General features: G+C 39.2%; 2 protein-coding genes across 5 annotated transcripts in view; one reads left to right on the top strand and one right to left on the bottom strand.

Moving 5' to 3' along the window:
* Positions 1-2,607: 2,607 nt before the first annotated feature.
* On the bottom strand, positions 2,608-11,472 carry AHSA1 (activator of HSP90 ATPase activity 1). Of its 2 annotated transcripts, none has more exons than XM_031952443.1 (9): positions 11,279-11,472; positions 8,619-8,809; positions 7,613-7,695; positions 7,110-7,227; positions 6,279-6,367; positions 5,007-5,135; positions 3,735-3,836; positions 3,318-3,369; positions 2,608-3,005 (listed from the first exon to the last, which is right to left on the bottom strand). In XM_031952443.1, exons 1-9 carry the CDS (start codon positions 11,455-11,457, stop codon positions 2,833-2,835), a joined length of 1,116 nt encoding a protein of 371 aa, XP_031808303.1. In that variant the 5' UTR covers positions 11,458-11,472; the 3' UTR covers positions 2,608-2,832. The 2 variants fall into 2 exon arrangements, with proteins under 2 accessions (XP_031808303.1, XP_003756255.2); XM_003756207.4 differs by lacking the exon at positions 11,279-11,472 and adding an exon at positions 10,486-11,095.
* VIPAS39 (VPS33B interacting protein, apical-basolateral polarity regulator, spe-39 homolog) overlaps positions 11,140-24,594 on the top strand; it is a 30,541-nt gene continuing 17,086 nt past the window's right edge. For 2 of the 3 annotated variants that reach the window (XM_031952440.1, XM_031952442.1), the window contains exons 1-5: positions 11,282-11,371; positions 14,937-14,968; positions 15,872-15,964; positions 20,287-20,386; positions 21,575-21,721. In XM_031952440.1, coding sequence (XP_031808300.1) covers positions 14,966-14,968; positions 15,872-15,964; positions 20,287-20,386; positions 21,575-21,721 — 343 coding nt within the window. In that variant the 5' untranslated portion in view covers positions 11,282-11,371; positions 14,937-14,965. Of the gene's footprint in view, positions 11,372-14,936; positions 14,969-15,871; positions 15,965-20,286; positions 20,387-21,574; positions 21,722-24,594 lie in introns of all 3 variants that reach the window. The other variant, XM_003756206.4, reaches the window with a different exon arrangement.

Raw genomic sequence — 24,594 nt, forward strand, 5'->3', positions numbered from 1 at the left:
TTGCCTGCTATCAAAACAAATGCCTAAGATTATTGAGGCTGTCACCCTCAGCAAATCACTTAACCTGACTTCCAGTCTTTGTAAAATGTAAATCTGTAAATATGGGAGAATAATTCGACTAGTTGGCTATTAAGTCTCTTGCAGTTCTAAAAACTTATGGTTGTTGAAAATCACATATTCAACAATCTCTGTCTGATTGGTCACCCAGGTAATTCTCCCCAAAGCTTGTTACAGTACTTTCTTCCTTTGATCTTTTAAGAAAATTTGGTCTTTTAGAAAGCCTGGCTCAGTATATACTGATAGATTCATTCAGTGTTAGACAGGGATGAATACTTTCTTCTAGAAACTGATTTTTAAAAAATTCATTGGATTCTTTACCCAAATTACAAAAAAATTTTTAAAAAGTTTCTTTTTTCCAGATCCTTCTCTTTCACTCCCTCAGCCCCCCAAAAGGATATAGCTACCTTCCTTGATTCTTCTATTTCAATTACATTTTCATATTGAAGTATCTCTTTAGGATTTGCAAGTTGACCAGATTCATTTCAGAATTAGTTCTGGTATAGGATATTGTTTTTACTTTTTGAGGAGATAGAAAAAGAACTGGTCTTTTTTGGTGTTGGGATTGGATATTAATAGTATATATATATATATATATATATATATAAATTTCTACTTTATATCTTTTAGGTGCATAGTTAGCCTTCCAAATCATTTGAGCTTTTCTGGTACATAAGTAGCTTTTTGCTCACTAATGGCATCTAGCTAGAAGATGGTATGGCTAGAATTCAGGACTAAGTACCCAGAACTCTTCTTTAAAGAACTTATTTTTAACTTTTTTTTTTTTTTTTTTTAAATAATAGCTTTTTAGTTTTCAACTTGCAAAACTTTGTGTTCCAAATTTTTCTTTCCTCCTTCTCTACTCCCCTCCCTTAGCCTGCAAATAATCCAATATAGGTTAAATATGTGCAATTCTATTATTTTTAACTTTTCTTCAAGAAGCTGTCAGTAGATACTAATGATGATACTTCAGATTCCTGGAGATAGTTTCACTTAATGGTCCAGTATCCACATTCAAAGCAGTTCTTAGTTTCCAATCATAGTTACCTTTTCTGTATCATTTTATGACTCTCATTCTTTGATCAATTTAGTTGTGTCTGACTTTTGATAACCCCATTTGGATTTGGGTTTTTTTTCCAGACACTGGAGTGGTTTGCCATTTTCTTCTCTAGCTCACTTTACAGAAGAGTAAATTGAAGCAAACAGGGTGAAGTAACTTGCCACAGGTCACATAGTAAATGTCTGAGGTCAGATTTGAACTCAAGATGAGAATTTAGGATTTCAGGCCCGGTACTCTATACTGCATCTAGATGTCTCTAAAGCACATTTTTTTGGTCACAGAGCTTTTTAACATCCATTTCCTCTTTTGATTCTATCTATAATAATCCAGTAATATATGTAATGGAAGGACTGCTGTTCTTTGCCACTGAAGGCTAGACAAGTTGATTTGTCCAGGGTTACAGAACTCCATGGTAGTCCACTCACTGGCACTAGAGGACCTGTATTCAGATTCCAGTTCTACCACAATCCTTGTGATCTTGGACAAGTGGCGTGTGCCATCTGGACACATATTCAGTGCATTTGGACTATACGGTCTTTAAGATTTCTTCCAAGCTTTAAACCTGATTCCACGAGTCCTAGTTCAGTTTGGTTACCACTGTGTCATAGTCCTTTCTGAGGATTTCAAGTCTAAGAAAGTTGTTTGGGGTTTTTTTAAAAGCTGAGACTCTGACTTTGAAGCCTTGACCAGCAGCAACACGGCTTCTATACAGGCAGAAAAACTTTGAGAACCTGGCTATTTTTAAATATGATGTGCCACGTACTATATCTGACAAGAACCAGAAAATTTTAAAAATGAGAAAAATCCCACTTCACTCCTCAGACCACAAATATTAAGTGCTAAATTGGATACAAAGACCAAAAATGCAATTGCTGCTTTCAAAGAGATTAATTTCCAGGAATGCTTAATCAACTAGTGAGGTGAGAATAATCCAAATGACAAACTCAAATCCTTTATGTATTCCCCACTCTTCCATTCCATGGAGTAAGTGGAGAGGGAGAGGGGAGAAATGTTTTACTTGTAACTTAACTGAAAATGGACCTTACCTTGGATTGTCAATCAAATGTTTTGGGACCAGAGAGGGAAAGAACTCAGGATTTGATCACCCCTAGAATTAAGATCAAGACAGAATGGTATATAGAGGGAAGGCCAGTGAACTATGAACCAGGGATGGGTTAGACCCAGTTTTGCCATTAACTTTAGCATATGAATTTAAGTACATCATTTATTGGAATCTGAGCCTTTATAGTATCATGTGATTCTTCTTATGTTCAGTTACTGTGCCCTAGAGCCCTATATTAAGGAGACAAATGGATTTTATTGGGCTTGTGGGAAGCACAAGCTTCTCCAAACTATTTCACTGATGGAACATATACGTATACAGACAGTAGGTATAACTCCTCCCATTTTTCTTTAACTTTAATTCCAAATCCAAAGAGAACCTGCTGCCTATTCCACAGCTCTAAACTCAGATTTAGACATTGCTTCCATATTTTTTTAAGTTATGTTTATTTAGCGTATGTACACATAAAAGAGAATTCACTGTCTGATCCCGCCCAGCAGAAAACATGCACGAACCCATGGTATATGAATGGGGAGGGGGCCTAGGCCCCACAGTAGTGGTTGGGATGGTGCAATCCTGCCAGTCACAGCTGCAGGACAGTAGAGAGCTGGACTGAGCTGCTGGGTGGGCCATGGCCCTGTAGACATTAACATTAGAATAAGCGTGCGCCATAGCCAAAGGTCTGTTTGATGCTCTCAAAATAGTACCGCTGCCAACCCTGTCTTGTCCGTTCCTCCTCTGGTGATGGGATGCCTTTGCCCTCCATGAGAAGCTCCGTCTCTCCATCTTTGTCAATGAAGGTCAAGGTGATGGTAGCAAAATGTCCTGGGGAGGAGTCAAATCAGTTGTTAGGACTTCACATTTACCTCTCAAATCTCACAAAGGAGACTGGAACCCTCAAGTCCCTCTCCCTTAATGGAGCCAGGTGTACTTTCCAGCTTAGAGGTTTAGATTTTTCTAGTGGCAATTAGCTGTAGATTCCATGTGGGAAATGACTGAACATAAAATTTGTCTCAAGCTCAGCACTGAGCGCAATGGTCCTATCTCAAGGATTCCCACAAACCACTTTAGGACTTAGACGACCCCCATCTCATTGCTATGTTGAGGGATACACACAATAAGAGAAGAGACAATTACCATCAGGCCAAGTCTTAAACCTCCACTTCATCACAATCTTGTTTTCAGGGACCTGGAGGGTAAAAACAGTGAATGGTCAGGCCCCACCTTCTGAATCACCTCTCTCTGCCCCTCCCCCAATACTCTGCCTAGCACAGGCTGAAGACAGCTGGATTACCCAAGAAATTCTGAGGCCCAGAGTGGCGCCAAGGCAGTCTGTGTGCTAGGCCCTGTCGGGACAGATCAGGGACAGCTTTAACCCTGTCAACAGCCTCTGGCTGCACATTTCCTATACGTGTATCTTGATAGTGATACAACCTGAAACAATCTGGGTTTAAGTGTAACAAGAGGTTAAGGTCCCAACTCTAGGGTCCTTAGGAAAAGTGTGATTCCAATGGGGCAGTGACCTGAAGGGGTCTGGGCGCGGGCAGCACTCACCAGGTCTAAGAACTCCCCGGTGACATTGCCATCCAGCAACTGGAACTTCCCTCCCTTGTCTGCTTCTAAGACCGCAGACGCATGGGTGAAGGCCTGAACCAACTGCACAGACAAGAGAAGAGGTCAGAAGTGGGGCCTGTGCTTTTCTAGCACCCAGCCATTCATTCCACTGGTGATATTTGATGCTTTATTTACAAATGAGTGCAGCCCCAGGCCCACAATTACACTTAAGTCTTCACTGTCCTTTGGCAGCTTCCACATCATCCTGTGAATAAGATCTAGGAGGCATATTCAAGGCTGCACACAGACTCATCTTTCCCCTCTTCCACTTAATAATTTCCCCCCTCCCCCCCAGTTGCAGGTAGATTTTTTTTTTCAACATTCATTTTTATAATATTTAGAGTTCCCCCCTCCCCAAGAAAGCAAGAAATCTGATATAGGTTATCTATGCATCATTTTATTAATTCTATTTCCACATTAGTCATGTTGTGAAAAAAGAACCAGAACAAAAGGGGAAAAACCACAAGAAAGAAAAAAAAAGTGAAAAATAGCACACTTTGATCTGCATTCAGACTCTATAGTTCTCTGGATGTGAATAGCATTTTCTATCATGAAGCAGACTCATTCATTAATCCCCACTTATGTTCTTTTTTAAATGACTGGTTCTAATTTATCTAATTCAATTTAATATTGCAGGAGATAATTCATTGGGTAGATTAAGGACCAGATTTACATTGTTTTTAGGATTTCTTTCTGAGTCCCTGACATCATTTGAAGAGGAAGAATTATTCAACAATACTTTGGGGAAGGAATTTCTTACCCATTAGCAAGTATGGGAACAGAAGGTAATAAAAAGGGAGAATTGTAAAGGCAAATTCACCAGTACTCTTTGAGGTGCCAACATATGTTGTATCCCCTAGGGCAGGGGGGTCCTTAATTGTTCTGGTGTCATAGATACCTTTGTCAGTCTGGTGAAGTTTATGAACTCCTCAGAAGGTATTTTTAAATGAATAATTGAAGAAAATGCTAAGTTTCAATGAGTTTAATGAAAATAAAAATGTAATTTTTTCCCACCCAGGTCAAGAACCTGTTGCCTTAAGGGCTACAGTTTAGGCAATATAACCAGGCTAATAGAATAACAGGTTATAACAGTAGCTCTTTAGATTCTAAAAATAGGAAAAACTGCTTTCTATACAAATGTCAAGCCACTCGGGAAAGCAAATATAAATTTTACTCTGGGCATAACAGACTTCACTCAATCCACACACTTACCTCCTGGGTGACAAATACCCTAAAGAGCTCCTCTGGCGATGTTAGGAAAGTGTCCTTCAGAACAATCTTGCACGTAGGGATCTTGACACCAACGGTTTTAGACTGACTTGCCAAAGGACTAGGCTTTACCTATGAAATGATGCTGATTGTCAATCTGCTATCTAATGATGATGTAATCAGCAACTCACATTTACCTAATAACCTACTAAGCTTTACAAAGTACTTTCCTCATAACTTGTAGAGTAGGAAGGGAGAAATAATAGTATTCCTACTTTAAAGGAACATGAAGAAGTTAATTCATGCCAAAGTCAAGTCTGAAAAGATCTAACAGACCTCCTATATACCCAAAACTGATGAATCTATATGACAAAGAATCTGTTACACTTGCTTAAAAAAAAATCAGAATCAAGAGAAAAACCAGATAGAGGAAGGTTTGAATTATCAGGCACCTTTTTAGGAAGTAATTTGTATTAATTGTTACTCTCAAGCAAGGTGTTATGTTAAAAAAAAGTCTTTTCTACCTATAATGCTTAGAGTAATATTCTTCACATTTTCTCTCATATTCCCTGTAAGAAAATACTAAGTACATGATAACGTATAAAAAATTTGCACAAAAAGATGCGACATGTGAATTTCTTGATGGGAGGGGACAAGTTAGACCAGGGGTCCTCAAACTTTTTAAACAGGGGGCCAGTTCACTGTCCCTCAGATTGTTGGAGGGCCAGACTATAGTAAAAACAAAAACTTTGTTTTGTGGGCCTTTAAATAAAGAAACTTCATAGCCCTAGGTGAGGGGGATAAACGTCCTCAGCTGCCACAAATGGCCCACGGGCCGTAGTTTGAGGACCCCTGAGTTAAACTATTAGATAACCTGAAGATAAGACTTCACAGAGATATCTAGTAGCCACAATACAAATTAAGGACTGTGTGGAAGAGATATAAAGTGGAAGCCGTAATGAGTAATTTTGTGGAAACATGACTGATGCTGACATTTTTTTGAAATTGGTTCATTCTTGGTAAGTTTCGGATATCCTAGAAACCAATAAAATACAGCTACTTTAGGCTGTCCAAATTTTAGGCTGCTTCTAATTTGTAAACACTTTAGATTTTCAATGGAAAGGAAAAAAGACAACATACCTATATGTTTCTTTTTATTCATTTTAAAAGGCAAGGATTCTCTTCAGAGGGAGTCAAGTAGCTGTGTAGTTCTTGACATCCCTCATTTCCCTGGCTTGCTCTCAAGTGTTACCATATAGAGAAAGTGCCACTTACTTTGGACTCCTCAGCTTTCACTGGTGGCTGGGGGGCTGGATCTACTGTCTCGCCATTCAGAGTAGGTAAGATCATGCCCTGTGTGAATTCTACAGAGACAGAATCCCAGTCATAGAGTTACTTCCTAGCAAATATGGAGCTTGTGGTACTGATAGTATAACAGAAGAAACTAAGCCTATGAGGAGAAAATGCTCAGAAAAATTGTCTTAATAGACACGCGTTTCAAATACAAGTATTTGAAACCCCTGGTAACACTCTTCAGCCAACATATTTTATTTTAAAAAAACTTCATAGGCCACACATAGAAGCAAACAATGACATTAAGCACAATGTGCCTCTGTATGAGGGTGAAAAGGGAAAGATAGATAATTTCAATTTTAATCTTTACTGAGATCTATGGCTTATATAATAGAGTGTGTCAAACCGTACTTGGTTTTTTTATTTGTTTTTTTTTTTTTTAACTGTACTTGTTTTAAGTGAGTTCAATCCCCAAACACAAAACACATTAAGTGTATTCTGCAGCTTGGTTCTCTATTGTAACAACAGTACAAGTAGACTGATATGGAAAGTGTCCAGAAAGTAACCAATTTCGTGACTAAGTTAAATGATGATCTAATACCTAGTCCTCATAAGAACACTTAAAGAGCACCTCATTTATTCAAAAATAGTAAGAGAATGCTATGCCTCTGGATCTCCTATCTCCCCAGCCCTAAAAAAATTAACAGCTCTGAGATAGCTCTTCCCACCTTTGATTTCCAATGGGCAAAGGGGCTCTTAGTTCTTATTAATCCTCAAACAGGACAAGAGAGAGTCACCTGTCCCAAAGCATACCCGTTTTAAGAGTCCTGATATAGGTTTCCACTGCATCTCGGATCTTTGTCACACCTTCTTGCTTCATTAAGGCCAATAGGGTTGTGTCAGGCTCATCTTTGGCAAGGCTCACACTAACCTGAATGGAGAACCAGACAGTAAATAATCTGAGAGGCTTAAGCAACAATCTTCTTACCCTTGGTGCTAGATGTAGAAGTTAAGCAGTTACATGATTACAGACCAGGTTTTTAAAGAAAACATGTATACCGGGATTCGATACCCTTCCTGACATAGAAGGCCCATTTATGATTAAGCCAAAGTTACTTTGTAAGATCTCAATTGAGTTAAAGTTCTTGGAAATAGTCGTGGTAGAATGAAACTGAATGCCTGGCTCAATCCTGTACCAATTTTAATTGTCATTTCTTTTAAAAGAAGGAAGGGAAGAAAAAGAAAAGGTGAGGGAAAAAGGCAGAGAGGTAGGAAGGAAAGAAGTCTTAAGAGATGAAGGATCAGAAAATGCAAACCTCCACTTCATCGACGTCGTTTTCATCTGACAAGTTGGGGATCTCCACGTGTCCCTTGTATTTCACTCCTGACTTAGAAGTACCTGCCAACAAGATTTTGCTTGTCAGATCCTTTTGCTTCTTTTCTTAGTAAGCAGAAGCTCCTGCCACTCATGGTCCCCCATTAACTCTAATCATTATCAATGAGCTCAAGATCTGTGATTTTATGGATTATTTTGTCTAGCCTACACGTTGAACAGATACACTCTTATTTTTCCACTTTTGCTTGAGACATTAGATTTCTTAATTTTATTATTAGACTCTTGATTTCATTAGGAAACCAGTAAAGAAACTCTTCTTAAAAAACAAACTCACATTTGTTCTAGCTCAACTGGCTTAGAGTTGTCCAAGTTACTCAATTTATTTATACAGCCAGTATGTCAAAAGCAAGATTTAAACCGAGCCTTCCTGACATCAGGAACAGTTCTTTATTCACTATGCCATATTGCCTCTCTCTAGAGTTCATTCCCTAAGATAACACAAAAGAGGGTTGAGTGGTAAGCAGATTATGATCACAAATATCCTTCATGAAAAATTGTTAAGTGGATACTGTGGAGAAATATTAATTGAAGACCTTGACTAGAACTAAGATTTTCCCTAATGTCCAGGAAGTTAGAAGTAGCACAAATGAAATGTTCTATGTTATTTTAGAAACAAATGTACTTACCTATTTGAGGAATCTGGAGGATGTTTTTTTTTAAATGCAACTTATTCACTCACTGACAAAGTTAGAGATTTTAGAATATAGGGCCAAAACAACTAATATCCCTTCCACAAAGCTTCAAGGCAGCACATATTTCTCATAAAGATGGTTTCAGATTGTAGCAAATAGCTTTCAAACAGCTATTTAACAAATATTTACCAAGTAATAGTTATGAACAAAGTTCTGTGCCAGGTGCTGGAGTCATTAACATTCAAAATAAAATGTAGACACCCTTATCCTTCCAGAAGGCTGGTATGCACCCACCTGTCCAATTCAGTTTGATGGTCCATTCATAGAAGAAGATGAGTTTGCCTTTTCGATTGTTTATTGATGCCTCTCCATCGAGCTTGCTCACTTCTGTCACCTCACAACTGCCTTCTTCACCTTGCACTTGGATTGCCAAAAACAGGGATTTCAGCTTATCAGTGGACCAGTTTGAAGCATCCCTTTCAGTCCTAAAAAGGAGAAACATAACCATGGAATTCTCTCTACAGCAACTGTTTAGAATTGTTTATTAAAATTTAGAATTTCATACCTATTGTATGAAAAGACAAATGAGCAAACTAAGATTCAGATAATTTATCAAATCATTCAATTATTAAATACCCAGAGATGGGATTCCAACGAACCCAGGACTTTTCCTGACTCCAAGTGAAGTGCTCATTCCAATACCACACTCTTCTCCCTCATCTACAATGTTTCCAGGTATTATTATAATGCTACTTATTAACCATGTACTCTGAAACATTCAAACAATTCCCCTCATGATCAAAGTTAAGAATTTGTAAGACATCTACTAGAATTAGAAGTACAATTTGTGGGTATAGTAGTAATAGTATAGTAATAAAGTAACAGGTCAATTCAAGACCTGAACCAGAGTGATTTCTGTACTCAAACTGAGCTAACAAGTGGTAGCCACTGCATCAAACCTTGTAAAAAGAGAGGCCCAGAAAACTCCCGAATGCACCCTGAATCACCTTGAAATGTAATTAGGGAAAAATTAACAAAATAAATAAAAACACAATACAATAAAGATATTAGCTGATGGTTCTGGAAATCAATATGAACCCAGGGGATGTCTCTTTTGGAGTTTAATAATACCACTAAAAGAAGCAGGGTATGTTTTTTAAAAAGCAACTTGTTTGCTCACTTTCAAAATAATAAAGATCAGAGAATATAAGGCTAATATTCCTTGTATAGAGAGCTTCAAGGCAGCAAGAATTCTTTTCACCTACATGTCAAAGAGCAATTAAAAAAAAATCCATTTGGTCATCTGGAAAACATGGGAATATCAAAACACCAGTTTAAAAATAAAACTAAAAACTCATGCATTCAACAAGTAGAAGTAGCAGTATTAGAAGAAAGAGAAGAACGCTCGGTCATTTATGCAACTCGACAAACCTTTGAGTTCTCACAAAAAGACATACCCACCAATAACTAAAACAAAGCACGACGTGGTGGAAGTACTTGGGGAAGGGCACAAAGAATTCGGAGGAAGGAGCGAGCATTTATCGCTTTTCAGGGTGTGTGCGTGAGTGACAAAGGGAGGGGAGAAGAGGAACATCTAGCTAAGGCTGCCTTAAGGAGATGACATTTGAGCCGGCCCAGGAGGGAGAAGAAACTCCAGCAATAACTAGGAAGCCGAATCACCGAGGCCGCGGGTTACCTAGACGAGAACTCGGACGGCTCTCTCGCCCCGAGCCCGCGGCAATGGCCCGCTTCCCCCCGCAAAGGGCTTTCTGAGCGACAAGAAAGGAGGCTCTCGGAGAGGGGAGGCCCCCCGCTGCCCAGCAAGAGGCTCCGCGGCCACCGGGTGTTTCCTTCTCCAGGACGCTCGGATCTGCGCCCTGCCAGCACGTGGGGGGAGGACAACGTGCGTCCCCGCAGCTCTCCTCCTCTGCAAGCGCTCGGGGCCGGCGTGGGCCCGGCCCCCGGCTTTCCCGGGGCCGAGGAGGGCGCTTTCTCCGGAGGTTCCAGCTTTGCCCGAGGGACGCCTCTCCGCCCTCCTCCTCCCCCCGCCGTGCCCACCGTCCCCGGCTCCGCATGCAGCGGAGCCCCCGTGCAGAGCTCCGCTCCAGGGCCGCCCGAGCCCAGGCCCCGGCTCCGGCCACTTCTTCCCCCCTGCCCTTACCAGTGCCAGTTATTGACGTTAGTGGCGTCTGCCCGCTCCTCCACGATCCAGCGTGGGTCACCCTCGCCCCACTTGGCCATCTGGTCTCGGATTCTACTGCCGCAGGCTCCCTCCCGGCCCCGGCCCCAGCCGCCCGGCAGCGCCTGGAAATTACTAGAAGCGGGCGCAGCGCCTCCCGGCTCGCTTTTCCCTCCACCTTCCCCCCCCCCACCCCAGCCCAACCTTCTCCGCTCCCCCTCCGCAAGCTTCCGGATCCTCCTCCTCCTCCTCCTCCTCTTCCTCCTACTTCTCTTTCGGCCTACTTCCACCATGTACTTCCGCTCCAACTTTCCCCAGGGTACGACGCCCCCAATTCTAAGGGTTCCGGCCTATTCCCCATTTGCTAAACTGCCCCTCTCGCTCACGACTAGTGCACATATGCAATTCTATGTGTGGGAAAAACACTGGATAACCTATCTATATACTCCATGCCGGACACCTATAACTCTTCTCCTGGTTTCCTCACCCACGCAATGAGGGGTGAAAACTGTAAGCTTTCCTCGCGAGGTTCTCTGGGAACTGTAGTTTTTGTTTAACTGCCCCTCCACGTCCGGCGGAAGAAGGCGTTGCAAAATAGGGAAGCGTCCCGAGCCCACTCGCCCTGCCCAATTATGTTTCTGGGTATTGTAGTCCTTAGGACCAAAGTCGAGGGCGAGCCGGAAAAAGGAGGGGGAGAGAGGAAAACGACAACTTCCAGCATGCCGTGCGGCCGGACCCCCTCCCTAGATGGTTCTTGTCTCCCTCTTCCCCTCACCTTTGGGCTGCGTTGTATGACGAGGAAGGCTCGGCGGGCTGAGGTTGAGTGACTGCTGCTGAGTCCTGAGAGGGAGGGGCCGATGCGGAAGAGGTAAGGGGTTCAGGCCGCCCCTTGTCCCCCTCGCCCTTCGGTTCCCCGCTGGCCGCTGCGCAGTTTTCGCTGTGCCTTCTTGACATTCTCTCGTCCCCTCCTTAAATTAACGCCCCCTCCTCCCTTCGGGTCCCTCTGGGATGCCTTCCCCCTTCTCCCTCGTTTGCCAACCGAGGTGTCTGGGGGGGGGGAGGCAGGGGAAAAGAGAAAGGGGACTCCTGAGGGAAGCCGGGGCTGCCGAGGCCCCCAAGCTCTACCTCTTCCTGTCCCCCAGGATTCGCCCCCGCCGCTACCTTTCCCATCTCCCTACTCTTAGCTCCTGCAGGCGGGTGGGACGGGACCTCTTTGCAGTTATCAGTGCTAAGTATAGCTGAATGGGGGGCGGAGCGGATAGAGCCCCAAATCAGAAAGCTCTCCAGCTTCAGACTTCTTAGGCGTGTGACCCTGAGCAAGTCATGTCACTTCTGCCTCAGTTTTTTCATCTGTAGCATGAGGATAATAACAACACCCTCCCCCCCTCCCAGGGTTAGTGTGAGGCTAAAAATGAGGTGTTTGGAGTGCGATTTCCAATATATAAAGGGGTTTAACCCTGACAGCAATCCTGGGAGGTAACTGCTATTATTATCCCTATTTTACAGAGGAGGAAACAACATTCGAAACGCTTAATCTCTTATCTGGTTAATTTGAACTTAGGTTATTGGCACTGTTTCACCTAGCTGCATTTGCTTGTGGTTCTTATATACGTTGGAGGTGATATTCAAAGTCAGGTTTCTTTTGAGCTCCAAAGTTCATTACTATTTCCATTGTGATGATCTGCTTCTATGGAATGAAAAGAGGAAGAGACTGATTTAAGAAGGTTAAACATACCTCCCCGGGACTTAACATCCTTCATGGGTTACATGAATTCTAAGGTTCTTTTCTATACTTACGGTATATAGGATTTTATTTTTTGAATTTTTTTTGGTAGGTTTGTTAAGTCACTTCCTAATAATTTCTATCCACTGTAGAATTGAACCCTCTTTAAAAAATTCGTGGTGTTTCCCCCATATTTCCCAACATATTCTTCCTTTTTTTTCTTTTAATAGAAATTAACAGTTCAACAAAGTTTGACAAAAATGAATGTTAAAAACTATCTTTACATGTATTTGGAAAAATAAAATACAATTGAAAAAAATAAAATAAAATAAAAAACAGCTCAAAATCTAGCACATTGACCAATATCAAACATTATATGGAGTGTTCCACACTCCAAACCCCTTTAAAGAAGCAAGGTTGTGGAATCTCTTTTTCTTCTTTGGGACCAAGCATAGTCTTAATTTTACAGCATTTGGTTTTGGGTGTTTTCTTATCACAAGTCTTTCAATTTATACTGTTGTACCATGTAATTTTTATTCCCTCTTCTGCTTACTTCACCTTTCTTGTTGTGCAGTTCTTTTTTGTTAAGGACCACACCTAAGTACAAAACCCAGAAAACCAGAAAGGTTAAAGGGGACTGCACCATTAAGGGGTGGCTTGGTTCTTCGAAAGCCTCCACAGCTGTGAATCATAACACACTTGAAGGAATTGCAAATCATCCTTTAAGCAGATGTTGCCTAGGAATTGGGAATGAAGTGAATGGAAGGCAGAGGAGAGAGGTTAGAGAATGGAACTGCCTCAGAGTCTCCTTGTATCGTTACCATCCTCTCACATGAAGGGATCTAGTCTGCTGGTCAGAAGTAGATCCCTAGCAGGTGGCTCTGGAAACAGTTTTTCAGTCCAACTCTTCAAGACCTCATTTGGAATTTTCTTGGCAAAAATACTGGAATAGTTTGTCATTTCCTACTCCAGCTCAATTTACAGATGAGGAAACTAAGGCAAACAGGGTTAAATATGTTGCCCAGGATCACACAGCTAATAAGTGTCTGAGACCAGATTTGAATTCAGGAAAATGAATCTTCCTGACTTCAGGCCTAGCATCATATCCACTTGTGCCACCTAGCACAATATCAATTCATTTAAATCTTTACATATTTCTTATTATTCATATTTTCCTTCATGTACTATTTCATTTCATTCTTATACCAGAACTGTCTATTTTAAATAAATAGGCTTTGTTTCTAATTCTTTGCTAGTACAAAACGTACTACTATGAATATTTTGGTATACATGGTATCTTTTTATTATTGCTCTTCTTGAGATATATACTTAGCAGAGGGATCTTTGGGTCAAAGAGTATGGACATTTTAGCCCATTTCTCTATATAATTCCAAATTGCTTTCCAGAATGATCAAACCAGTTCACATCAATAGTGTGTTAATGTGCCTTGTCTTTTTGCACAAGTTTCAGTTTCTTTGCCTGCATCTTGTGAACTCAGAGTTGAAGAGTGTGTTAGAAGACCTGTAATGGACTTTACAAAAAGTGCTTAGGTACTTGGCTAAGATAGTTTTTGTCATACCTGATCTAAATCCTTTAGTCATCATTGAAAATTATTTTCTGTAACTTCCCATGAATTCTTTGTGGTGTTGTGAGACAGAAGCTTTATATTCTTATTTTATTGTTCCAAATTTTTTTACTATTTTTTATTTCATTTCAATTATTTTGCTCTTGTTATTTAATATGCCTTGATTTGTTGTCTTTCCAGTTTGCTAATCCAGTACCCAGTCTTCCTCTTTAATTTAAAATGCATTTCTCTTTTCCATCATTCTCTTTTCACATTGTTTGCTAATCCATTATACTATCTTAATCTTCAATAGATGCATCTCTGGTAATATACTATTATGCAGTTTATAGACTTTCAAAAAAATACTTGTCAATGAAATGACAGAAAATGAAAAGACATATTACAGATCATAAGAGCACAGGCTTTAACTTTCCATCATACTATATCCTGGGATTTTATAGTTACACTTGCTAAGCAAGTGATACAGTTTTGATTTTTACTCAAAGTGGTTATTAAGTTCCTGAAGTCAATATGACACCAACAAATAAATCTACAACATCCCTAGGTTAGTGTAATTAGACCTTACACTAAGGTCTATGGCCTGTGGCCACCAGAAAGCAGATTTAGCTGGACTGCTACTAACTTTCCACAAGCTCCATTTTAAATACTTCTTTAGAGGGACTGAGTAAGAGACAAGTATAGAAATTCCAAGTAAGAGGTGAGTAGATTGGATGTTCTTAGAGCTGCTGTTATTCTTAGCTTGTTAGTCTTTTTATATTTTTATTTATTTTTGCTCTTAAGCTCTTGGCTTAAACTATTATTTTCCAAAAGCCCTTATTTTTAAGCCAGTTGCCACAAATGGTTTAGGATGTATTGTGGACAGAATTTCCTGTTTGTGAATAAACCAGTATTTTTATGTTGGGTAACTTTATGCCTTACCAATATAGCCTGACTTTCCAAATATTTACAATTGAAAGTAAATTAAATGAAGATTAGATATTTTGGAACATCTAGGAAAGTACTATTGTTGTGTAGTATTCATTCAGTTAGCACTGATTGCCCAGTTCATGCATATTATAATAGCCTTTTAGTCCATATACACAGCATTTATTTACTGCCTTTATTTTGTTTGTTTCTTTCAAACAGATTGGTGATTTCATAAGTATTAGGAGCTTATGGTGAGCAACTTCTCTATCCATGCCATTTTCTCTGCAATTTGCATAATTTCCTGGGGACATAGGGAAGTTATAGCTTGCTGAATGTCACATTGGCAAAGCTTGAAGCCAGGTCTTCTTGACTCTAGACAATGTCTACCTCTGCATCCTTGCTAGCTCTCCATCTCAGATTCTTTTAAACTATGTGAATGTTTTTCTCCTCAGATTGAACATCAGCTCCTTGAAGTTATTTCCTCTTTGTATTTCTCTCAAAACCTATAAGAGTATCTTAAGTGTAGTACATCTACTATTTGATGAAATGATTGTGGTGCAGGGTAGAGCACTGGCTCTGCAATCAGAGGACCCATATTCATGTCCAGCTCTGACATTTGTGTAGTTCTGTACAGTTACCTGATCTTGGTTATCAATTTCCTCATCTATAAAAGAAGGTTGGTCTAGATGGCTCTGAGGTCCCTTCCAGTCTAAAACTTTGTGATCTTGGGCAGTTACTTACTTGACTTCTTGGTCTCACTTTCCTGGCCTCCGTGATTCTGTGATGAGTTAAAACATAAGTGGACCAGGTTATTGCATTTATGCTGAAGAACCAGAGAATCATCTACAGGTGGCAGATACAGAGACTTTGCCATCAGGTGTAGGAAAGGGAACAATACTAATACTAATAATTGCTGGGATTTCTGTAGCAATTAAGGTTTGCAAAGTATGTTATTTATGTTCACTCATTTCATCCTCACAATGACCCCTATGAGGTAGGTCCTATTATTGGCCGCATTTTCCAAATGAGGATAGGTAGGGTAAAGTGACTTGCTCAGGTCCTTACAACTTCAGTTAAAGTACAAGACATCTGAAACATTCTCTCCTTAGCACCATATTGCCTTTCTAAGAATTTTTCCTTTCTCTCTGCCTCAGATGAGTCGCACAAAAGTTGATGAGGAAGAGTACTGGCACAGCTCCAAGTTCAAGGCTTTTACATTTGATGATGATGATGATGAACTTTGCCAGGTAGGTTGCCAAGGATATGACAGACACAGGACAGACTTGAAAGTATAACTAACTGCCCCTCTGACTTCTAATCTCTGTGAAAGAAGAGAATCTTTGCCCCAATTGTTATCTGGCCTTAATCACTGAATGGGTGCAGCCTCTGTCTGACCGAGACCTGTTGAAGACCTCAGCTTAAAAAGGCCAAGATCTTTCATTTCAATCCAGGACCATCTCTGGTCATCCTGATGTATATGTGATCAATGGACCCAGATGGCTCTGGAGGGGAAAGAAGGCAGGTGACCTTTCACAGCTCTCCCTCCCTTCAATCCAATTCACTTGTATATCATGGCATCACCTCTCTCATTTCATGGACCTCTTCCAGAATGAAGGACAAACAACAACAACAACCAACTTCTAGCCAGAAATCATTCTCACAGTATTCTAGCTGGCCTCTCTTTTCAAAACAGCTTCCATAGAGTTCTGTCTATGTAACTAATTGTGTCACCTTGGGCAAATTACTTATCTCTAGCTCTCAGTTTTCTCATCTGTTAAGTGGAATTGAACTAAATAATTTCTGAGCTTTCTCTTTGCCCTTATATTGAATTCTATGAAATTCCAGTTAGAAGATGTTAAGGATCATAAAATGTTAAAAATCTAGAGAAGTGTTAGGAAGGAACTGAGGAAGAAAAAAATCAACTTAAAATTTTTTTAATTGATATTTTAAAATTTTATATTTATTATTGTATTCTACTTTCCTCCCCCTCCCAGAGAGCCAGCTCATTAAAAAAAAATTAGAAAGAACTAGTCAAAAAAAAAAAAATCAGCATATGAAAAAAGATGCTGTTGTATAGTATGTTCCATACTTACAGCCTCTCTTTCTGCAAAAAAACATCTTTCTTTCAACATCTCTATTTGGGATTCAAGCTTGATCATTATAATTTTATATCATTAAGCTTCATTTTTTTGTTCTTTAACATATCTTTCATTTTTACATTGCCTAGATTTCTCCTGTATGTCTTCCCTACTTTCCCAGAGAATGATCCTTTATGGCATATAATTTTATTTTTTAAGAAAAAGAGGTAGCAAAAGAGTTGAGAGAAGGTGTTTTACATTTTTGGGGAAAGCCGAGCTTTATAATTTTGAAATATTCTTTTTCACTCATTCTCTGGTGGTTCTATCCAATTGCATTTTTATCGTTGTGTAGGTTCTTTTCTTGTCTCTGCTTCATTTTGTATCAGTTCATCTAACTCCATACTTTTCTGTTATCTTCACATTTGGCATTTCTTACAACCCCTTAATATTCTTTTATATTTCTGTAGCAGTTTGTTTAGCTGCTCACTAATCGACCTACTTCGTTTCTTGTTTTTGCTTTCCCCAAAAAGCGTCCTTATAAGTAGTTTGCTGTATATGGGAGTGTGTGTGTGTGTGAGACAGAGAGAGAGAGAGAGAGAGAGAGAGAGAAAGACAGACAGACCCCGAGACCGACCTCCTTTTAGTATATATTTGAAAATGGAATTTATGAGTTAAAAGGGTTGGACTTTTTAAATATCTTTCTTTGCAAAATATCAGATTGCTTTAATGGTTTAGTGGTTTAATGAATTCATTGTTCTACCAACAATTCATTAAGTGTTATCTTTCCACAATCCCTTCAGTGTTGACTATTAACATCTTTTGTTATTTTTGCCAATTTGTTGGTTATTAGGTGAAGCTTCTGGTTTGTTTTGATTTGCATTTTTCTTATAATTAGTTATTTGAAGTATTGTCACATGCTTGTTAATAGTGTGCTTATCATCTTTTGAGAACTGTTTGTTCTAATCCTTTGGCCACTGGGGAATGGTGTTTGGTCTTACATATTTCTCTTAGTTTTCTATTTGTTTGAATTGTTGTTCAGTCATGTCTGACTGTTCATGACCCCATTTGGGGTTTTCTTGGCAAAGATACAGGAGCAGTTTGCCATTTCCTTCACCTGCTCATTTTGCAGATGAGGAAACTGAAACAAACTGGGTTGAGTGACTTGCTCAGGGTAACCCTGCTAGTAAGTATCTGAGGTCAGATTTTAACTCAGGAAGATGGGTCTTTTAGACTCCAGGCCCGGATTCTATCCACTGTGCCACCTAGGTGTCCTAGATGTTTGGATATTAAACCCTTCTCAGAAATATAAAGTTTTCCATTCAGCAGTATGATTTCAGAGAGGCCTGGAGAAACTTGCAGGAACTGATACTGAGTGAAATGAGCAGAACCAGATCATTGTACACGGCAATAGTAAGATAATACATGATCAATTCTGATGGATGTGGCTCTCTTCAACAATGAGATGATTGACGCCAGTTCCAATGATTTTGTGATGATGAAAGCCATCTACACCCAGAGGGAGGACTGTGGGAACTGTGTGTGGTTCACAACATAGCATTTTCACTTCATTGGTTGTTGTTTGCTTTAATTTTATTTTCTTCCCCATTTTTCTTCCTTTTTGATCAGATATTTCTTGTATAGTAAGATAACTATAAAAATATATATGCATCTGTATTTGATTTACATATATTTTTACCATGTTTAATATATATTAGGTTACTTGCCATCTAAGGGAAGGGGGAGAAAATTGAAGCACAAAGCATTGCAAGGGTCAGTGTTTAAAAATTCTCTTTGAATAAGTTTTGAAAATAAAAAGCTTCAATTAAAAAAAGAAGACACAGGAAAAAAAAAAGAATATGTATAAAGTTTTCTTTGTATGGCAACTATTTCTTTCCATATCCTATTTGTTCTAATTTTGTTCACATAAAACAATTTTCCTTTTTTTTTTTTTTAAAGGATCTCAAGTTCCTTATTTAGATGACTTTATTCTTATTTTTGAGTGAGAATTCAATTTAGTCAGCTCTTGTTAGCATCGTCTTTGTATAAAGCATTATGTGAGGGGTTGGAATAAGAAGGAATCTTTGTTTTCAATGAGCATATATTCTAATGAGGGCATCCAAGATAAATAACTAGATATATACTTCTTATGTAGTCCTCAAAGTAAACATGATAATCCAATCATTGAGGGACAAAGTACTAATAACTTGGAGGATCAGAAAAGACTTAACCCAGAAGTTAGTTTGGAAATATACTAAGTATTATAAGAAACAAAAATGAGACTGTAATGTATTCCAGACACAAGGGATAGCCTGTGCAAAGGTTCTGAAAACAGAGATGGAATGCTGAGTTTGGGGACCATTTAGTAGAATCATTTGTTTAGAATGTTACTAAAATATATGAAATTAGATAAGCAAAAATCGACTGAAGACAGGAAGTTTCATTTTTCCTGGAAATGATCGGGAGCTACCGAAGCATTTTGACTAGGCCAGTGACTTAGTTAAACCTGTGCTTAGAAATATGATTTTGGTAATTGAATGGGTCTGAAGAAGGATAGATCTGAAAGCAGGAAACACAGTTAGGAGACTTCTTGTAATAATCCAGGCCAGTGATGGTGAAAATCTGAATTAGGGTGTTAGCTATCTTATAAAGTAAAAGAGATGGTTGTGTGGTATATTATAGAAGTATAATCAGGACTTTGCATCTGATTAGATAAGGAAAATCAGTAAAGGGTTGAGATTCTGATCCTGGATAAGTGAAAGAATGATGATATGTATTATAATATGATACATATATGTAAGGAAGAGAGATGGGTTGAGACCATCAAGCAATGCAATTTCTTCTGGGTGAGGGGACTAGATTTTCATGAATGCAGTGGAAATAGTGTGAGAAGAAGCAGCAGTCTAGGGTGACGAGTTTTTGCTAACAACAGAACAACAGAACAGGGAGGTTCAGGAGGACAAACCAAAAAGGAGGGACAGAGGATGGAAACTGCATAGCATGAGAAAGTGGAGAGGAGATTAAGATTTTCAATAGGAGTTCAAAAAATTAGCTCCCAATTAAAGAAGGAATATAATTGATAATACTCTCTACATCTTATTAATGCAGAAATTCACTGAATCTCTGAGAGAAATTTAGTCACATACCAATTCACACAAATACAATTATACCTGGGATTGGAATTTGAAGGGCCCTGATAACTTTAAATTTATTCTATGAAACCTAACCTTTAGCTCCTATAATTAATCCCCTTTGTCAAAAAAAAAGAAGGGGGAGGGGGAGTATTGATACTCCTTATGAGTCACAACAAAACACTTGTGAATGTTTTAGGTATATTAAATTAATTTTCTTTTAAGTACTAATCATTTAGCTTTTTAGTTTTATGTCTCAAATTCCTCGGGTATCATCTTGTTAATAAATGTGGATGCTGATGGAGGGGAGGAGGCAGAAGAGGAGGTAGTGACTTGGATTCCCAGATTTCTGTTCACTTGCAGTTAAAGGAGTCCAAACGGGCAGTGAACAGCCTTCGGGACATTGTGGATGATGACGATGATGACTTGGAGAGAGTCAGCTGGAGTGGAGAACCTGTGGGGAGTAAGTAGAAGAAATCCAAGAAGATATTAATATAGATTTATGTCTTTAATAGATGACCCATGTGCTTAAACCATGTCTCTTCCTCCCCTTCCTTCTCTCCTTTAAAATTTTAATCACTTTAAAAGCCTATCCTTGACTGAGGATCTTCTGAAGAGACAAGTGATCATAGAGAATATATTTAGAGTTGGAAGTAATCGCAAAGACCATCTAGTCCATCCCTTTACTTTTACAGATAAAGAAACTTAGACTTATATTAAGTGACTTATCCATGGTCTTATAGCTAGTGTGTTTAAAAAGCAGGATTTGAAACCAAGCCCTCCTGATTGGCAAGTTTCATACACATTGCCTCTTTTAGGGTACATGAAAAACATAAGAAAGAACTTTTCTGTCTTCAGTTTTTTTTTTTTTTTTTTTTTTTTTAATTTGAGATTGATTCTCTCTTTCTTGCCCTGGCTGAAAATGCAGTGGCCACTGACAGGTTAGTATCCATATTATGGAAGGGATGGATCAACATGGAAGTTTTAACTTCTTCACTTTTCCAACTTGTGCTGTTTTGCCTCTCTCTTAAGACTCTTAAGACTACTCTGTTCTGAGGAGCTACCCATAAGTTTCTGACACAGAGTGGATGTCTAATCAGTGTTAGCCAAACTCTAGCTCAGAATTTCCTCAGCAGACTGCTTCTCTAGTCTTTAAAATATAATATATATATATTATTGGTATATTTGTTTTACTTTTATATCACAGTCACTTCTTCATTTATCCCCCATCTCCCATTAAAACCCACTAAACCCTTTCTTATAACAAAAATAGTTAAGTAAAACCAACTGAAAAAGCAACAACCTCTGACAATATATGTGACATCATTTTTTTATTCTTGAGAGGCAAATTTATTCATTTTTTGCTGTGAGCTGCACAGGTGTGCCTCTGAGCTGTGGTGGTGAATGAATTCCTATAGATCTGTGACAAGACTATGTTACCTACCAAATCTTGTTACCCAGATGTTACTGAATACCATTAAAACTATTAACACTTAGCTTCTCCGGTGGTCATCTGGTAGTCTCTCTGATTTTATAAGGCAAGATCACCTATGAAGTTTTTGGATGCCCCCTGGTAAATAGGAGTGTGGGGATTTGTATTCTGCCTACATATTTTATCAGATATGCACTTTAACTGCTTCTTGTCATATAGGCATCTCTTGGTCCATCAAAGAGACAGCTTCCAGTGGTGGTCCTGCCCTTGAGGGACGTGAACAGCTGAAGACTCGAAACAGCTTATCCTCCTATCCTCCACTCCCCAAGCCTGCCTCCACCTACTCTCTGAGTAGCTTCTTCAAAGGTAAAGAGTGAAGAAGTGTGAGAAGTTCCTTTCCCTTGAGCCTTAAAAGATTGAGCGCAACATTCTGTTTTACTCTGGAAAAAAGGAAACTGAAAGACAAAATTATTGGAGTATTCCAAATTTCCAATTCCAATATTCAGTAAGGTTTAATGGGTAAAGGAATTGTGCAGAATTTTGGATGGTTGCATCAAAGGGAGGTGTCTCCAGAGCTTAGTTGAAAGGATTGACATTGGATTGCCAAGGGTGAGGTGACCTTGGTGCAGTGGAAAGAGTTACGAATTTGGAGTCGGAGGACATGAACTTATATTCAAGCATGACCTCTTACCCATATGGGGCCAAGTAACTCTTGACAAATTACTTAAATTCTCTGGGCTCTAGTTTTGGCACCTTTAAAATGTTGGGATTGTACTAGATAGTGTCTGAGGGCATTGCGAGCTCCTGATCTCTGATCTTATTGCTTTGGGAAGGATGTGGCATCGCTGTGATCTCTCATTAGATGGTTTCTAAGGTAGGTCACGTATTCAGCTCTATCATATTAACTTAGATTAATTGTCAGAATGTAAAAAATCTCAGCTTTATAGGTAAGAGAAAATTAGGCTAAAATGGGAAGTCACCTCTTTTTTGATATAGTCAGTAAACATTAAGCACCTACTGTTAGAATCCTTACAAAGTGATAAGTCAGTTGCCTAATTTAGCATGGTACTTAGCGAATTCTCTAGCTCACTAATATATTTAAGTACTTATTGGAGTTCACCCTTTTGGGAGATTCACAAGTCAGAATTCAGTATGAGATTCACAAGTCAGAAATCCACAATCCCACTCTCTCAGAGGAGGAGTCAACCTTTGAGTGCACACCTCTAAAAGAGCATAAAAAGGAGCTGAGTTAGTGAAGTGAGTCAGTTCAGAAGAAGCCCACTCTTGGAGGCGGAACTAGATTCATTCATCCCATCTCACACCACCATGGTGGTAGGTTCTTCTTTGCTTCTCCACTAAAAGATAGGCCTCTAAGAAAGCTACTCGGGCCCAAGGAAAGAGACAAAACTTGGAAGGAGAAAATAAACATTTGGATTTTATCAGCTGGCTGCGTTTGAGGTGATTATTACTCTGAAGCGAAACTAAGGCTGCCTCCAGGAAACCTCCCTAAGAAACCTGCTCACAGAGAACCATCATGTATTATACAAAAGAAGAAGAACACAACAACCTACCATGTTCCAGGCACTATGCTAAAATATAAGAAAAAATACATTAGTTTAGCTCCGTGGTCCCACCTCTGTGGGTGATGCAGTCAGAAATCCAAGTTATGTCAAGACTCTGAGGCTAAATAAATCTGCTTGTGGCCCATGGCTTTAATGTTGCACTCTTTTGTGTCAGTCTGCCATGGCACTCTACCTTATGGTGGTCTCTTCTTCTGACCCCACTTCTCCTCTATATAGCTAACTAGTTCTTTTAAGGTGTTAAATCCCTTTCAGAATTTAGTTTGCCAGCTAAGGGCATGCCCCAGTTTCATGGGGTGTTTGTTTTCTCCACTTTTCTATCATTCATTATTAAAATCCTTTTCTAAATGCTCTCCCATCCCTATTTCATATTTATCATCCCTGGTATCTATTGTATCTCTTCATTTTTCTTTAACTTCTTCTCCGAAATAAACCTATCTTTTGCCAAAGAAAGAGAGAAAGAAAGAAAAAATTAAAAAACTGGTATGTTGCTAGGGCAATATCACACCTTTTTAACTGTTTCTGTGCCGTAGATCAGAGAAGCGGGCTGGTGAGACAAAAGGGAAATCTTTCCTTTAATAAGCTTCAATAGCTTAGTCAGACAACATAGATAAGTACTTGTGGCCAAGACAGAAAGCTGATAACCCAGCTACCAGCAGAGAGAATCACAGGAGTTGAAAACTGGAAAGGATCCTTCAGATAGGCCATCTAGTGCAGCCAGTCACATGCTTAGTTGATATGCTGAAATTAGAACTCCCAGTCCAGCTTGCTACTGCACTATGAATGCTAGGAATTCTGAGATACCAAGCTAAACCCATTGGGCGCAAACTGGGCAGGAGGACATTGGACTGCAATTTCAAATTTAGGGTGAGTTGACAAGAGAAAAGTTACAAATTACTGAGAAAATTGCACTGTGGGCATTTCTTTAATAGAAGAATTAGCTTAAAGTGTCATTCTAAAGCGAATTTTTTAGTATGGTCAGGACTTCTGAGTTCATCATCATAAAGAATACCTGATGTGGGCGCTTCCTCTATAGATGGATTTGGGCAGCTCCATCTGTAACTTAAAGTTTTAAGAGTCATTTGAGATATTGAGGGATGTGAAATAGGACTTGTTTTTTTCTGACTTCAAACTTGATCTCTGTCCATTATGCAGTACAAGTTTAATAAAAAGTTATAGTTTTCATTAAAGCTAAAAAATTCAGAGTTATAAATCTGTGGAGGACAAACAAAAGAAACTCATCTAAATATCAGAGAAAGCATACATTTCATGATTTGGATCATGTGATCAAGGCTTCATTGCTGAATTGTGAATAAACCTCTTTGATAGGGAGGGAGTCTGGGAAATTAGAAAAAGCTTGCTCTTAATATTTTAACCTTAAATAGTTCCAACAGACTTGTGATAGAAAGTGCTATCTGCATCCAGAGAGAGAACCATGGAGACTGAATGTGGATCAAAGCTTTTTTTGGTTGTTGTTTTGTTTGCTGTTTTTTTCCTTGTGTTTTTTTCCTTTTTGTTCTGATTTTTCTTGTGTAGTATGATGATTATGGAAATATAGTTAGAATTGTACATGTTTAATCTATTAGATTGCTGTCTTGGGGAGATGAGTCGGGGTGGGGCTAAGAAGGAGAAAAATTTAGAACAAGATTTTGCAAAAAT

The sequence above is a fragment of the Sarcophilus harrisii genome, chromosome 2, assembly GCF_902635505.1.
Source record: "Sarcophilus harrisii chromosome 2, mSarHar1.11, whole genome shotgun sequence".
Lineage (NCBI taxonomy): Eukaryota > Metazoa > Chordata > Mammalia > Dasyuromorphia > Dasyuridae > Sarcophilus > Sarcophilus harrisii.